This window comes from Myotis nattereri, assembly GCF_964212035.1.
Source record: "Myotis nattereri genome assembly, chromosome: 5".
Lineage (NCBI taxonomy): Eukaryota > Metazoa > Chordata > Mammalia > Chiroptera > Vespertilionidae > Myotis > Myotis nattereri.
Genome location: NC_138080.1, coordinates 13,868,907 through 13,885,860, shown reverse-complemented (window position 1 = coordinate 13,885,860; position 16,954 = coordinate 13,868,907). Strand labels below are relative to the sequence as shown.

General features: G+C 36.3%; 1 protein-coding gene across 1 annotated transcript in view; it reads left to right on the top strand.

Annotated features, from left to right (window-relative positions):
• The window catches only part of ADAM28 (ADAM metallopeptidase domain 28), a gene marked incomplete at its 5' end in the record, with an annotated part of 43,906 nt that extends 27,451 nt beyond the window's left edge, over positions 1-16,455 (top strand). Inside the window, 13 exons of the mRNA XM_081091310.1 lie at positions 990-1,167; positions 2,551-2,640; positions 3,370-3,565; positions 5,629-5,731; positions 7,748-7,907; positions 8,877-8,957; positions 9,664-9,742; positions 12,193-12,301; positions 13,425-13,503; positions 14,211-14,276; positions 14,773-14,844; positions 15,645-15,707; positions 16,258-16,455. Coding sequence (XP_080947436.1) covers positions 990-1,167; positions 2,551-2,640; positions 3,370-3,565; positions 5,629-5,731; positions 7,748-7,907; positions 8,877-8,957; positions 9,664-9,742; positions 12,193-12,301; positions 13,425-13,503; positions 14,211-14,276; positions 14,773-14,844; positions 15,645-15,707; positions 16,258-16,278 — 1,297 coding nt within the window. The 3' untranslated portion in view covers positions 16,279-16,455. The remainder of the gene's footprint in view (positions 1-989; positions 1,168-2,550; positions 2,641-3,369; positions 3,566-5,628; positions 5,732-7,747; positions 7,908-8,876; positions 8,958-9,663; positions 9,743-12,192; positions 12,302-13,424; positions 13,504-14,210; positions 14,277-14,772; positions 14,845-15,644; positions 15,708-16,257) is intronic.
• Between the last annotated feature and the right edge of the window lie 499 nt (positions 16,456-16,954).

Sequence of the window (16,954 nt, the reverse complement as noted above, 5' to 3'; positions counted from 1 at the left end):
TTTTTTTAATTTTCTCTGGGGTGTGCTACTCTTTTATGTCATCTTCCATAACATGGTCAAGGTTTTAAATGATTAAACAGCATCATCACAAATGTGTATCTATACCAAACTACTTTATCCCTCCCCTATATGCTAATATTTTTCATTAACTAACACAGAGTTTAAACATCTTTTCTCTTTGCTCTTAGGGTGATTTGTAATTTTATCCTCATCTTTATGAAATCATCAGCATTTATCAAATTTTGAATAAGTTTAGATTGGGTGGCAGTAAGGAAAAAGTTCTAGGAGAAAAATCTAAAGAAGAAAGTTCTTACGGGGAGATGAAGAGAGAGTCTGTGAAAAGGGGATTACTCATTTCTGCCCTGCCTTAGGCAAACTTACCAGGCAATTTTATCTTTTAAAGTTCTAGACTCCCCTTTACACAATCATTTCCTCTTTTTCATTTCCTTCTTAGCTTCTCGATATAGGATTAGTCTCCATTCTGCAAAATAGCATATGGCTGCTTACCAACTACATATCTGATTCTATTTTTTCAAAATATTAGTGCATTTAATATATATATTGATTTCAGAGAGGGAGAAAGAGAGAAACATCAATGATGAGAGAAAATCATTGATCGGCTGCCTCCTGCAGGCCCCACAATAGGGATTAGGCCCGCAACCTGTGCATGTGCCCTGACAGGAAAGTGAACCCTGAGTTCCTGGTTCATCGGTCGACGCCCAACCACTGAGTGAAACTGGCTGGGCTGCATTTTTGTTTTTTCAAACAGCAGCCCGGAATCTGTATTCTGCCCATTTATTTGGAGGTGTTTATGTCCATTCAGGTGGGCTAATTTAGTATGTAAATGAGCTTATGACTTGGTAGTTGATCAGTGGCTTTGATTTGCTCTTTTGGGGAAGGTTTCGGGTATACCATCCCCAATGTCTGATATTTGTCCCCTACCTGCTCAGTATTACTGCATTCTCTTTTCTCTTTCCTTATCTTCACAGCTTCCATACACCTACAGACTTCAGTTCCTGCAGCCGTGTCAGCTATGCCAACTTTTTTGAAGATAAATTATCAAATTGCCTCTTTAATGTTCCGTTACCTACAGATATCATATCCAACCCAATCTGTGGGAATCAATTGGTAGAAATGGGAGAGGACTGTGATTGTGGGACTTCCGAGGTACAACTGAGTCCTTTATATAAAAGCTTAGTTTGTTTTTAAATTGCCAAGAAGATAAACTATACAACTCTATAGTGTTTGTACACTTGAAATCTATGTAATTTTATTAACTGACATCACCGTGATGCATTTAATTTTAAAATAAAATGAAACACTTTTGAGATATATTTTTAAAAATGATATAATGTGGTTCACTATAAAAGTTCATGTTTCTTGTGATTTTTGTATATTCACTTGTAAATACTTGCCAGGCCAGCTTTTCTAACAATGAATCCTGCATTGCTTAACAGACCTTCTTGGGTTTCTTCCCCATGTCTAGTTTTTTAATACCACTCACCAGCCAGGGCTTTGTGTCCTTATCCCCCCCCTTTCTGTCAGAAGTACTTCACATCTCTTATGTGCTCTATGACTTCTTGAGCAGTCACTTTAGACAGAGCACTGCGACAGTGCTCAGAGAGTGGAAGTAGCTTGCCCAAGGTCACCAGGCTGGTAAACGAAGGAGCCATGGTGTGGACTCGGGTGTGCTGTTCAGCAGTCCCACAGCACCCTGCACAGTTTACCCTTGGTGACTCAGGACTTGTTGCCGCTATAAGTGCCTGGCCTGATCCCACCTTGTTCACAGGGCAGCCGGGATTCTGCATAGGACCCTTGCCCCACTCTTATTAACACTTAATATAAGTAATATGTCAAACCCCCAGGGGTCCAGCTTCTCAGTAACTTCAAGTAGGATTTCAAATCTATTCATTCTGTGAGAAAGAGCAAACTTTCTCAGATGATACTTATATTTGAAATTGGGTAAGAATTTTAAGCTTAAATATTGTAATTCTGAATATGCCATTCGTCTTGGGGAAACTCAATTGCTACAACAAGAAAGAGGCACGATTTCTCACAAGGAGAACAAAACAAAGTATACTGCTTTATGTAGAGTTGAATTGGATGTAGAAATTTAATAAAGAACTATATTTTTAGACTTTCAGTTACATGTTCTAGATATTAAATTTACTGCTGAATAGATACATAACTGGTCAGTTGAATTAATTATGTTCTTTATTTAGATAAATGTTATTTTTTTAATGAACTATCCTTTGTGTGTTTGTTTGCTCTCATATTTTCAGTATTACTATGGGAAGCTTGATGAACTAAAAAAAGATATTCAAATTAAAAAATATATGAGTAGAATCAGAAAAATACCAAACCCTTCGTTGTTCTAAAATCTCAGCTTTTCTAATGTTAAGCTTTGTTGTTGTTTTTTTATTTTCCTGAAAATTATGTTCAGACTATACCAAAATGAGTTCTGCTCAATGAACAAATTGTATTATGAATTGTGCTGAAAGGAGACCAACAAGTAATTTGGCATTTGCTATTGTTTTTGGTATTCCTTAGGAATGCACCAACATCTGCTGTGATGCTAAAACATGTAAAATCAAGGCAGGTTTTCAATGTGCGTTAGGAGAATCCTGTGAAAAGTGCCAGGTAAGATTCTTTTATTCTGTCTTAACCATGATGACTACCCTTTATTTTTTTATGTTAAAATCTCAGGGGTTGTGTTAAATGAAATAAGGAAAACAGCATTTTCCTGTCTCTACATAATGCTACCTGCCACTTATCAAGTCCTCCCTGAGGGCTTGACAAACATGGGCTACTTTTTCCTCCAACACCCCTTTGAAGTAGGTATTAGTATCTCATTTTGCTTTTGAGGGAAAGGAGGCTCAGAACAGAAAATGTGCAGATTGATAGGATCACTAAATGGCAAACTCCAAATTTACTGGTTCTTGTAAACTTACCTCCCTTAAGATGGAAGATCCTCTGAAGTTACAGATTGAAACCTCCTTGAAAGTCTTGACAACGATACATTCAATAAAGTCAGAAATAACTTCCTTCTTGGCATCTAGGATATTGCTTGGTTTTCTTTGGTACTTTTCTCCTTGATATTTCTATCATGTTTCTACTACAAATCCAGAAATATTGATTGCTTAAAGAATCAGAGTGTTGGCCAAAATCAATGGAATTGACATAATAGGAGATGGCTTTAGCTTATACCAGGTAAATGTAAACTGGAATAGAATGATGCCCCTAACTATCTTGGCAATAAAAGGCCAAAGGGAAAATATTATTTGTGTTAATTTGAAATATTTGGTAAGCCAGGTGGAATACAGCCTTCTCTCAATGTCTCTCCCTTCCCTCCCCTCCCCCCCCCTGCAGTTTAAAAAGGCTGGTACAGTGTGCAGACCAGCGAAAGATGAGTGTGACCTGCTGGAAATGTGTGATGGTAAATCTGGTATTTGCCCTGCTGATCGATTCCAAGTCAATGGCTTCCCTTGCCAGGATGGGAAGGGCTACTGCTTGATGGGGATGTGCCCTACGCTGCAGGAGCAGTGCACCGAGCTCTGGGGAGCAGGTAGGAGGACACATCCCAGTGTTGCTGGCATTCCTGCCTCTCTCTACACATGTGCAGCAAAACAAAACATGCTCTTGCAAGGGACAGTGTTTAATCATAGCCAAAGTGGCGTTCTGTCCCAATCTTCTTTCTAAGCAACTACACCACTGCATTTTAGGACCAAAGGTCAGTTTGGGGTTTGCTAGATTTAGCAAATAAAAATAAGAATGGGCCAGTGAAACTTAAATTTCAGATTAACAATCTTTTTTAGTATTCGTATGTCTCGTGCAATATTTGAGGCAAACTCAACAAAAACCTTTATTTGTGCATCTGAGATTTAAATGTAAGTGCTGGGTTCAGTATTTTATCTGGTAACACCAACCAAGATCTTTTCCAGATAAGTAAACCCTTGGAAGTTTGTATGCATGCATGTGCATATATGTGCATTTGTATGCATGTATGTATGTAGGTGTGTGGAGGTGATCAGAGGTGGACAGAGAGTTAAAGAAAGGGGGAGAAGAAAAAAGGAAGACACTTGGAATGCAGAAGAGCAATGAAGACAAATGAATGATCTTTAATTCTTATCCTACATAGAGAGGAATGTTCATTGTGCATTATCTGCTTACAAGCAAATCTATGATGAAACAAATGATTCAGATAAACCACCATGGACATATTTCTGAAAAGAGTAATACCCCCTCAGGAAGAGCCTCAGGCAGGTCCTCCAGGGGGAGCTCCAGGAGAAGGCGCTGCCATCACAGGGCAGGGCAGCTCCAGGAGTGTTACTGCCCCTGATCACCCTCCAGTGGGGCAAGATGTGCAGGTGGTAGACAATGATAGTGATAATCCTGATGCTGACTAGGCCTAGGCTAATGTGTGTGCTTGTATCTTTGTTTTAACAAAACATTTAAAAATAAAAAAAATAGAGAAAAGCTTCTAGAATAAGTATATAAAGAAAAATTGTGCACAGCTCTGTACAACGAGTTTGTGTTTTAAGCTGTGTTATTATAAAGTAGTTGAAACATCCTATATAATAAAAGCCTAATATGCAAATCACCCAACTGGTGGAACGACTGGTCGCTATGATGCTCACTGACTACCAGAGGGCAACTGCTTAATGCGGGTGCTGCCCACAGGCCCCAGGCCAGCCAAGGTGGGTGCCAGTCGGGGACCACCCCCTGATCACTTCACCAGTCACCCCACAGATTGGCCCTAATCACCAGCCAGGCCTAGGGATCCTACCTGTGCATGAATTTCGTGCACTGGGCCTCTGTTTTAAAAATATAAAAGTTGTATAAAGTAAAAAAGTATAGTAGGCTAAGTTTAGTTTATTATTGAAGAAGGAAAATTATCTTGTTATACCTTTAGTGTAGCCTAAGTGTACAGTGTTTATAAAGTTTACAACAGTGTACAGTAATGTCCTAGGCCTGCACATTCATTCACCACTCACTCGCTGACCCAGAGCCACTGCCAACCCTGTAAGTTCCATTGATGATAAGTGCCCTACACAGGTGTTCCACTTACCTTCTATATCATAATTGTACTGTACCTTTTCTGTGTTTAAATACATGAATACTTACCATTGTGTTATAATTGCCTACAGTATTCAGTACAGTAACATGCTGTACAGGTGTGTAGCTTAGGAACGATAGGCTATACCATATGGCCTAGGTATATAGTAGGCTATACACTCCAGGTTTGTGTAAGTAAACTCTATGATATTCACACAATAACAAAATCACTTAAAGATGCATTTATCATAATGCATTGCTATTGTTAAGGAATGAATAACTACAAATAGCATTTCTCATGATGTTTTTAAATTTATTTTATTTTTTAATTACAGTTTACATTCAACACTATTTGTATTGGTTTCAGATATACAGTCAAGTTAGACAATCATATAATTTACATGGTGACCCCCCTGGTATTTCAAGTACCCATCTGTCATGTGCATAACTATTACAATATTGTTGACTATATTCCCTCTGCTATTGGTTTATATTCCATTAACCCTTTGCAGCATTGAACTTCCTTTCTGTTTTCTTTGAAATTATGTTCCTGCTGATCCTGCCTGGTCCCAGGAACCAAGGTTGCAGATAAGTCATGCTACAGGAAGAACGAAGGTGGGTCAAAGTATGGGTACTGCCACAGAGTGAACAACACACGTATTCCCTGTAAAGCAAAGTAAGTGGCTTTCAAACAATACTTTGAACCTTTTTGCTCCACAGACTAGAGAAATTGTTTACTTACAACTACATGTTCTGATTTATTCCATTTCAAGGAAAAGTTAATTTGGAAATCATTCATTTGACCAATAGTCATTGAGTGACTATTATGTGCCATGTTTCTAGCTAGGCACTGAGTTAAGAGAAATAAGAATTAATGCCTTTTTTCAAGTCCATCCTGGTGGGTGTTTTAGATTACATCAGGTACAATCACTGTTAAAGAGAATGAATGTTTGAGAAGGGACAAGCAAGGTAAATAAATGGTCCTGGTTGGAAATATGTCCATTAATATTCCAGGATATTTTAGGTACTTTCTCATCTGATATCTTTTATTATGATTCTAGGGGCACAAATATTTACCTACTTAAAGAAATAATTAATAAATGCTTGTACAGTTTTATGTAAACTTGCCATGGAATTATATCAAGAAAAAAAAAAGGCAGCAAGAGAAAAAATTGACAATTCACCTGAAGAATGTTTTAATCTTATATTGATATTATAGAAGAAGTATAGAATATTATATGCAATAAACTTGGTATTTTTCTCTAAGATTTCTTGATTGTGCAATTTTAAGATGACATTAAAAATTCAAATTATAATAGATTAAACTCCTAGTACCTGCTCCAAATTTTTCACTAAGTAATATGCAACGAGATAAGCATTTCTCAAAGTTTTTCTATTAAATACTAATTTTTCTAGATAATAGATATTGCCAAGCAAACTATATTTTGTGGTTTTTTTATTATTTTTTTCTAAGCAAAATGTATTTTAGACATAGGATAATCTCTTGGGGAGGTTGGGCCTAAAGGATGGATTATCATATTCTGTGCTTTCTCCTTTATAGGATATCAGGGCAGATTCAAAGGGGGAAATATGTAAAAGGAAATATTTTTGGGAAAAGAGTAATATGGAGTATGAGTGGTAATGAGTGGGGAAAGAGAGCAGGGTAGTTGCGTTTTTCATCGACAGCATGTGCATATCCCATTTTCTTATATCACCATTGTGATTACAACTAGAGGCACAAGCATTTCATTCTACTCACAGGCTGCCTTTCTAGTCACATTTTAATAGTAACTGGCTGTCATGAGAGTAAGTCTGTAATTCCCTGTATCCTAGAATATTCATTATAAGCCTTCCCAAGAAAAACAAATTTGAAGAGGATGCATGCCTTTCTCTACTGCTCACTCGTGTTTTTCGACAACCACCGAAGACATCAGAAGGATCCGATTCTATCTGCTCTCAGAATACTTCTTCATAGCCCTTCTCTGAATTGTGCATGAAGCAATGGTCTGCACTTTTATTGGCGTTGACTTTACTCTCTTCGGTGGTGAACACATGGTTTTCTTGCGTGCTGAGCAGTGTCATCTACCTTTGCAGGGAGATAGTTCTTTCAGTAACCCCACATGAGGATCAACTAAGGCTACGATTTATATTGACACAACCATAGTGGAAATAATTCTACTGTAATTCATGAAAATAAACAAGAAAAGTTAACTGAAACAAGATAGAAATTGACTTCCTAGGTACCCTCCATTATATTAGAAATCCATTCTCCTTATATGTTCTAGCTCTATCATATATGTGACCTCCATTCCCAAGCGTTTCTATAGGTCTTGGTTGGGCTTCTCCAGCCATCACTTTCCAATAAGCAAAAAGGACAAACAAACAAACAGGAACAAAAAAGTAAGGCCACCTTCAAGAATTTGTACTTAAGATTCTGCTTCTTTCCCGTTGTCCAAAACTAGTAGCATGGGAATCTGAGAAATGTGTTTTTGTTGTTGTTACAGCAACAATATGCCTTCCCGTATTCAATGGTGCTATTACTGAGGAATAAGGAAAATGTTGATATAAAGGAGAACCAGGAGTCTCTGCTATAGGGAGAAATACCTTTAGTTCAATCTGGATAGTTGGGGAGCTATCAACTGCAATTTGGTCCTGGTAATTTAACTGCAGCCCGTTTTTTACTTTTCCTTAGTGATGCCATATGTGGGAAGTTGTTCTGTCAAGGTGGGTCAGATAATTTGCCCTGGGAAGGACGTATAGTAACTTTCCTGACATGTAAAACATTTGAACCCGAAGACAGCAGTGAAGAAATAGACATGGTAGCTAATGGAACTAAGTGTGGAAATAAGAAGGTAGGTTGAAATCGTGGCTTTTATTCAAATGTTTTTTTAGTTTTAGTTTCTTGTTTAGTTTTTCAAGGCATCCTTGTGCTTCATAGGAGCAGTTTTGAAAGCAATGCTTGTGTCATTCATTTAGGCCTGCCTGCATGTATTCCCTCAGTATTATTTAATCAGTACCTACTATGTGCTTAGCACTAGGTTGTTAAACTTAGGTAAGTTTTATTGCCCCTAAATTGGTAGGTTTTCAATGAATGATAGTCTCACTGATAATAATAGGTCAAAATATTATTTATTTTTATATAAATGATAATTATTAATATTGTAGAAGATGTGATATTAACATGTTTTCTGTAATATTTTTTGTTGGAATGGGTACCTTGTATCATGTGCTATGCTCAGCTCTATGCTAAATATCAGTCTTAAGAGAGGAGGTGGGTTAAGCAGATGGCCCCTGAGGAATGAAGTGAAGTAAGAAAATCTTTAAAGAGGACTCTCTAAATATTTTATTTTATATATTTATCTATATCTATATCTATATCTATATCTTATCTATATCTATATCATCTATATCTATCTATCTACCTATCTATCTTTATATTTATCTCTATATATCATCTATATCTTTACAACTTTATTGTTGAAAATGTTACATATGTCCCCATTTTCCCCCATTGACCCCATCTAGCCTGCTCCCACTAACTGCCCCAGGCCTTCACCACCCTATTGTCTGTGTCCATGGGTTATGTATATAGCATACAAGTTCTTAGTTGATCTCTTCCCACCCACCCACTCTGCCTTCCCTCTAAGATTACGTAGATCCCATCTTCTTATTTTCAAAAGAATGCTGTGATTTCCCAAATAAAAAGGTAAGTTTAATAATGGTATTAGTGGCTAATAATATAAGACCAAATTCCAAACAATTTGAAGAACTGATACTATTGGACATTAGTGTCAACTTCTTGTTTTTCACATCATTTTCAGGTTTGCATTAATGCAGAATGTGTAGATATGGAGAGGGCCTACAAATCGACCAATTGCTCATCTAAGTGCAAAGGACATGCTGTAAGTTTTAAAAATGTTTGCCCAATCTTGCTGAATCCTATGTAATTTTTAGGTCAGTTTTGATTATATAAAACAATGTGTCAGTAACTGTGAAAATAGAAGGATCTCTTACCCTTTGAGACAACATGGAGGGACCTGGAGATTATTATGCTAAACTAAATAAGCCAGTCAGAGAAAAACAAATATCCCATGATCTCACTTATATGTAGAGTCTAATGAACAAAATAAACTGACAAACAAAATAGATCCAGAAATATGGAAGCATGCAACAGTCTAACACCAGAGGGAAGGGATAAGGCAGGAAGAGACTAACCAAAGAACTTGTATAACTCATGGACATAGACAATAGTGTGGTAAAGGCCTGGGGAGGGCACAGAGCAGACAGAAAGAGGGCGGGGGAGGGGGGGTGGGGAAGGGGGATATTTGTAATACTTCAGCAATAAAGATAATTGTTTTCAAAAATCCACCAACCAAAAAATAAAGCTTATGTTTGTCTAACCTGTCACTAGGGTGTTTCAATGAAAAATTTCTTTCAAGAACCTGGTCTATATGAAATTCCTATTATTGATTTGTATGTTCTGTAGATAGCTGAAAGATGCAGAATTGGGGTTACTCCGTTTTTATAATGGACTTAATGGTGGATGGGTAGGCCCTTGGGTCAGTGGACAGTCTAGCATGGAAACTGACAAGATCATTGATCCCGCAGGTGTGTGACCATGAGCTCCAGTGTCAGTGTAAAGAGGGCTGGGTCCCTCCTGACTGTGATGACTCCTCTGTCGTCTTCCGTAGGTAACATTCCACATCTAACCTGAGAAATTGCTGTCTTTTCCAAGCTTTTCTTTCAGATTACAAAAGATTTCATTGCCTCTTTTCTCTCCTCTTGAAATTCCTGTCCTGTAAATAATGAATCTACAATGTTAATCTTCAAAGTTTCTTTAACAGGTTTTTAATCCAATTTTCCACATCCCTATGAATTTACTCTACATACAAAAAATATTTCTTCAAATTTATATTTGTAATCTTACTTCAACTTCCCAAATTCTCTTTTCTGATTGTTCTATTTTCATACCATCCTTGACTTAAAGTATAGATATAACATCCTCATAAAACTCTCTAAGAATATGACAGATTGTTTTTTGTAGATTTAATTCTATGAACTGGATTATCTCTATTTCTTTTTAAAAATGTATTTTTATTGATATCAGAGAGTAAGGGAAAGAGAAATAGAAACATCAATGATGAGAGAGAATCATTGCTCAGCTGCCTCCTGCATGGCCCCTACTGGGATTGAGCCCACAACCCAGGCATGTGCCCTGACCAGTAATTGAACCCTGACCTCCTGTTTCATAGTTTGATGCTCAACCACTGAGCCACACTGGCCAAGCTATCTCTATTTCTTTTGAGTTTGACTCTTCTGTTTTTTCACCCTGTCTCTTATATATCATTGTGTCATTTTACTTCAGAGTATGTGATCTTTTGTTACATGTGGGATTAGGTCAACTTGAATTAGCTCATATGGATTTTCTTTGCATGAGTGTGTGTGTTTGCTGTACCTACTCATAACCTCTCCTGATGGGAGATCTGGCTGTGAGCTCTATCATGTGGGAAGCAGCCAAAGTGGGGATCCTCATCACTAGTCGCCGTGGTGAAGAGTACTTTGCCTTGAGGAGAGGGGTTTTTATTTCATTTACTTCCTGAGAGATTTTATTTTTCTTTGCACTCAATTTCTTCTTGATTCTTCCTTCTCTCTATGATCTAGTATGGTATTGCCATTAGATCTGTGCTGCTTCTCAGGCTCTTATGTCCCCCATTGTTTCTAGAGAATTCTCTAGAAGGGCTTTGTCTTGAGGCATGTGCATGCTTGTTCTGTATACACAAGGGATGGAGATGGGCCTGAATGAATCATCTGTCCCAAGTTCAGATCCTCTGTTGACTTTCCAAGAAAAAATAGCATCTATTTCTGATGTTTGGACTAATTATGTTTTTAATTTGTTGATTCTTTGTTAGACTTCCCAAGAAGAAATAGCATCTACTTCTGGTGTTTGGAGCTTTAATCTACTCTGTTTCTGTCCACATGAATCCTTTACTTCCTATATATATATATTTTTTATATATATTTTATTGATTTTTCACGGAGAGGAAGGGAGAGAGATAGAGAGTTAGAAACATCGATGAGAGAGAAACATCGATCAGCTGCCTCCTGCACATCTCCCACTGGGGATATGCCCGCAACCCAGGTACATGCCCTTGACCGGAATCGAACCTGGGACCTTTCAGTCCGCAGGCTGACGCTCTATCCACTGAGCCAAACCGGTTTCGGCAACTTCCTATATTTTTATAACTATTTTCATTTTTATGGAGGGTGGAAAGTTTCAGGTATTTGAAGTGAAATTGTCATCTCACCTAGAATTCTACTACTGTTGTCTTCATCTATGTGTGTTTACACTTGTGAACTTTTCTTATATTAAAAAATAATCTCATTGAGCTGCTAATCTCTGCAATAAGAGAGTAATACCTGTTTGATTTTTCTCTTTGAAGCTGTACCTCCTGGGATCTGTGGTTTCTGATTATTATAAGAAAAATGAATGTTTCAAATAGCAAAAGATTGGAGTTACAGTGATTACTTAGCTAAGTAGGTAAAAGAAAAGAAGCACTAAATAGAACCAAGAATTTTATTTAAACCATTTCCCAATTTACAGGGTCACATCATTTCTTTTATGTTCATAATTTTTGCAATATAGGGCAAAAATCAATAGAATACTTAGTTGTGTCTTTATCAATTGTCTTACATCTCAGCTCCTTATTTGCTACTGACAGAAATATGATTTTAAGGCTTCAGTTTCTAGTTCCCTATTTTATTTCAGCCTTGAGTTTGAAAAATATTCCACTCCTTTGCTGCCATGCCCCTTACTTTATATTCTCTCTAACTTTCCAGTCATTTTCCCCAATTATTATAAACATCATTGCTTCTAATACTTCTCCATAGTATTTGCTTTAACTATCTCATACAAAATGTTTCATATAGATTTCCCCTTATTTATTCTACCTAAATAATATTTTACTAATCACGATCAAAATACATCTTCATTTTCCTGGCTATGAGAGATTTGCCAGAGAATGCATTTTCTCTAGGAAAGGGTAGATGGAATTTATGCTAAATGATGAATAAAGACTAATGTGATATATACGTATGAATTCCCAGATCCTCACTAGGCCTGGGTTCTCTTTGTTGTAGACGTCTCCATTTTGGTTGGGGTGCTGTTTCCTGTGGCTGTCATATTTGTGGTGTGTGCTATAGTATTCAGGCACCAAAGCACCAAAGGAAAGCAAAAGAAAGTCCAGAGGTAGGTTTTTATCGGGGGACTTTTGGGCCTCTAAAGAACTTTAAATTCAAAGATGTGACCCAAATTCTCAAATTTAAATTTGGTTTACTTCAAATACTTAGAAATAAATATAGGCCTGGCTGGTGTTGCTCAGTGGTTGAAGTTTGACCCAGGAACCAAGAGGGCTCCATCCCCAGTAGGGGGTGTGCAGGAGGGAACTGATCAATGAAGTTTCTCTCTCATCCACGTTTCTATCTCTCTATTCCCCTCCCTTCCTCTGTCTCTAAAAAAATTAATAAAAACATGTATTAAGAAAAAAAATAAGTACAGATACATTTTGCTTGGATCAGAGGCTGAGTATTCCTTTTACTGAGAAAACTTTCACAGTAAGGCATGTCTTTTTCTCCTGTAATTACTGTATATATATTTCATAATAAGATTAATAACTCTTTATTAAAGATTTTGTGCTCATTATAATAATACAATATATAATCTTTATTGATTATTACCTTTATGATAAACATTGTTAGTAAGTCCTTTTATGTACATTATCTCATTTAATCCTCTTAAGAATATCATGAGGGTAGTAACTATTATTTCTATTCTATAGCTTAAAAGATGTTATATATCAATTTTACAATAATCATGCAAGGCCAGGCACTTCACATTTTACTGATATGGAAAGAGAAGCTCAGAGAGGTCAATAAACATGTTCAAAGTTGTACAAAGTAAGTGATGGAGTCTTGATATGCACCAAGATCAGTCAGTCTTTTGAAAATGGTCTTGGCACTACAGCATCTTTCTTGCATTTTTTTTTTAAAGCTAACTATTTATCCAAAATGGGCTATTAATAAATAGTGAAGGAATAAAACAAATCATTAATTAGATGGCGTAATTTAGATAAAAGTTGGATTCCACACCATCATTATTAGGATTCAGGGCTCTGCAAGAGAATCAGAAAGAAAATCAGTGGTGGTAATGATGAATTACAGAACACAGAAACCTGAAGAGCATCCTATGGAGCAGGTGAAAACCCAGGCATTCACTAATTATGGTCAAAGGAGACTGGCAGATTTATCATGAGTTTCCCCCTAATGGTGAACACACTGCTTGGTCAATGTGCATGATATCCTTTCACCTACAGGTCACCGTCTGCCCCTGACACCAGGCCATGCAGAGAGAAGAGGAAACCACAGACAATGAAGGCTCTTCATTGCAAAGAGGTGAAACATAGTCTGTACTATATTTGCTGTGGATCCCAATTTGTGATTTTCTCCCTCTCTTGTGATGACCATCTACCCGTCATTTATACTCATCAGTGTTTTATAAATGTGTGACGCTTCTGAGTACACAGCAATATTGTGGGCTCTGTAACTACACATTCAGAAAGTTGTCCTCTGCCTTTGGTTAAATGTAGAAGTCTGCTTAAAATGCGGAACCTCACTGGCTGCTTTGCTGGGATTCACAAAATGCAAACAGAATAAGAGAATAAGGAGGGCAGATGTCAGATTTCTCTCTCTCTCTCTCTCTCTCTCTCTCTCTCTCTCTCTCTCTCTCTCTCTCTCTCTCTCTCGATTTCTTATTCCTTTAGAAATATCCCAGTAAAGAAAATAATATGTGTATTTGTATGACAGTACATGTAATATGTGTAAGTCCTAATGCCTTGGTTGTGTCCTGCAAGTTTAGAAATTTTAGCAAAAGTTGGTTAGTGATAATGACATTGGGAATAATGTTTTTGATGGAGACTTACCACTCTCTGACAGCTCTGGACATAGCAGAATGCAGCAGCTGGGCCACTGTGATTTTTCCATCTGGTCTTTTGGTGTCATCATAGCCTTGGTCTCCGATGCTTTGAAAGGATTGCTTGTTTGGAAGATGAACATAGGAAATTGATAAATTCATTTAAAAAATATATTTTTTTTCTTTTTAGAAAAGTCAGATGAAGCTTCATGCCCTTGACCTGCCAGTGGATGGCAGTGAGCCTCCAGCTTCTTTTGTGAGTTAGCAACTTCTCTTAAATCACTTCCAGTCTAACCTTGAGGAAATAGTAGTGAAAGTCACAACCCACAATGCCCAATTATTTCTTTAGAAGGATGTTAAAATCTGTGTGAATGTAATATAAAGTATAGATTCTTCTACACAACATTTTGAAAATGTCAAATTTGAGAATGTGTACCTGTCCATTATACTCCTAAATTTAACCCTTAAACCAGAATTACCAGGTCTATAAAGCTGATAACTTATTACAAGAAGAGTGCCAATCTGCTTCATAGAATGGCATCCCAATCATATGTCTATTGGCATTGGACTTATTTCTCAATTGGATGTGTACACCAAAATGAAAACAATTGAACTTACAGCTTTAGAATATTCTCATGGGTAAAGGCATAAATTCTCTGAAAATTATCTCTGAAAATAATTTAATCCTTTCCATTAAGTGCATTTGTTTTTAAGGCCCAACCTTTAATTTTTTTTTTTTAACCTCTTACTAGCTAATTACAAAGCCAGATTTTCCACCACCTCCGATTCCTACTTCTGTGTCATCTTCTTCCTTCCTTGTACTAGTAAGTATCAGATGATCCCCGATGATCTTTAAAATGTCTTTTGTGCCAATGTGAATAATATCTCTAAATCTATGGGTTCTTTATCAAGATATGTGCTCCCTAGGCTAATCTGAGATAGCATAGCAAGTTCTATTTACTATCTATAAATTATTATGGGTATTAATTTATTATTATTAAAAACAGCTCTGTTATATAATTGTTAAGAAATGATCAATAGTTCTGCTGTAGAAGGCTGTCTCCCGCAAAGGACAGTGTCTAGCTGTTGATTTTGGATGATGTAAAATTTAATAAGTTATATTTACTTTTTTACTTATTGTAGGTAGAATAGAGCCTATATTAGTCATAGTTTCTTTAGGAGGTAGGGCATGAAAAATAGCCCACATATAGGCAAACATGGAATCAAAGTCAGGCACTCATGAAGTAAAGAGTAGAATTCATTCACTCAAATAGTTACTGAGCATATTTCCTCATACCTGATGCTCTGTTGTGAGTAAATGAAAAAACTAAAACTTAAGGTATTTTTTTAAAAGAACTTTTACAATTTTAGTAGGAAAACAAGTCAAATATAAATGAAGCACTTATTTGCTTATATATTATTTATGTCAAAGCTGGTGATTGGATGAGAAGAATATGGTGAAGAGGAAATGAATGGGGTCAGGGTGGTTAAAACAGGAATTTGAGAGTTAGGTAGAATTTAAATGAGTGCTGATAAGGTCAGGAATGATTTTTAAAAAGTGTAGCTAAGGTGGGAAATGCATAGTATTTCTAAAGTCTTACCATTATTTCTGTCCATAATATAGCATGAAGAAACAAAGGTCCTTTCCTCTACTGTTTTCAAGGATAAGCCAACGTCTATTCCTAAGGTATGAGACCCATAGCTAAACTATTATAATCATGTAGCACTCCTGGTATCAAGGAAAGAATAACCGTATTTCCCTAGAAGATGTTCAGTAAGAGTAATATCTGTTTGATTATAGGCTGGGTGCTAGCATATGTCTTCCTTCTGAGTTTGCCCAATAACCAAGAGGAAAAAGATGGATGTATCTTAGCAATGAAGTGATGATGATCTCAATATTATTCATTCTCTCAGAAATATTCCACAGAAATATTGAGATTGTGGAAGTATCCCATAGAATAATAATCACCTAGTATCTCAAAACTTTGCTCCCGATTCCCCCCACCATCTCCATATTATGCTAATTAGCTAGATAGATATTTGCATCCCAATGTGGTATTTTTCTTACCTTCTTTCCTTACACTCCCATGTTTCCACTCCTTTCCTGTGATGTATGAAATAATCCATAAAATAGGAAGTACTACAGATAATTTTAATTTCTTAATATTTCAAAATTATGAGATATATACATTTTTTTTAGGAAAAAGTTGATCATTTAAGTGTATTGTCTTTTTTAGGGCTCCAATCCAAATGTCTGAAGCAACAGCTTATCAAGGACTGGTGGGTAAATGATCAACTTGAATAATGGGACAACCTGATAGAAGACAAATATATGGGTTATCTCACTACTATTTGCTCTTGATACCCAAAGAGGTTAACATTTCTTGATTCATGTTATACTTTGAAGAGATGAAATAAAATGTTTAAGAGAGATGTACTTTTGAGAATCTTTGAATTTAAAATTTATATTCTACATAGGGAAGGAAGATGACTCTACAGATACAGCTATGAAGCTGAAATTTCTAATTAGGTTTGGTAGGAATTAATTCACCCTGTAATGAAAACAAATAAACAAGTAATCAAAGAAAACTGGGAAGGATGGGAGAAAATAGTACATTTATCATTAGAAGACTTACAACAACTCAATTGTTTTAACTATTAACCTGTCAAATTAGAACCCTTTGTTAAAAAGAAAAAGTATATAACCATTTTCTGATTTATATAATATCTTTCCTACATTATCTTCTATAATCCATATTAGTTGTGCAATTTGAGGTTTACTACAATTGAATAAACTTTACTAATAAAAATATTTTTCATAGAAATTGGTATAATTTAGTTACTGGTGAGGTTAAAGTGAGCTTCACTTTCTAAGTAAAGAACTTTCAGTTAAATTAAAAAAAAAAATTAGAGATTGTAAACTGGTAGCTTTCC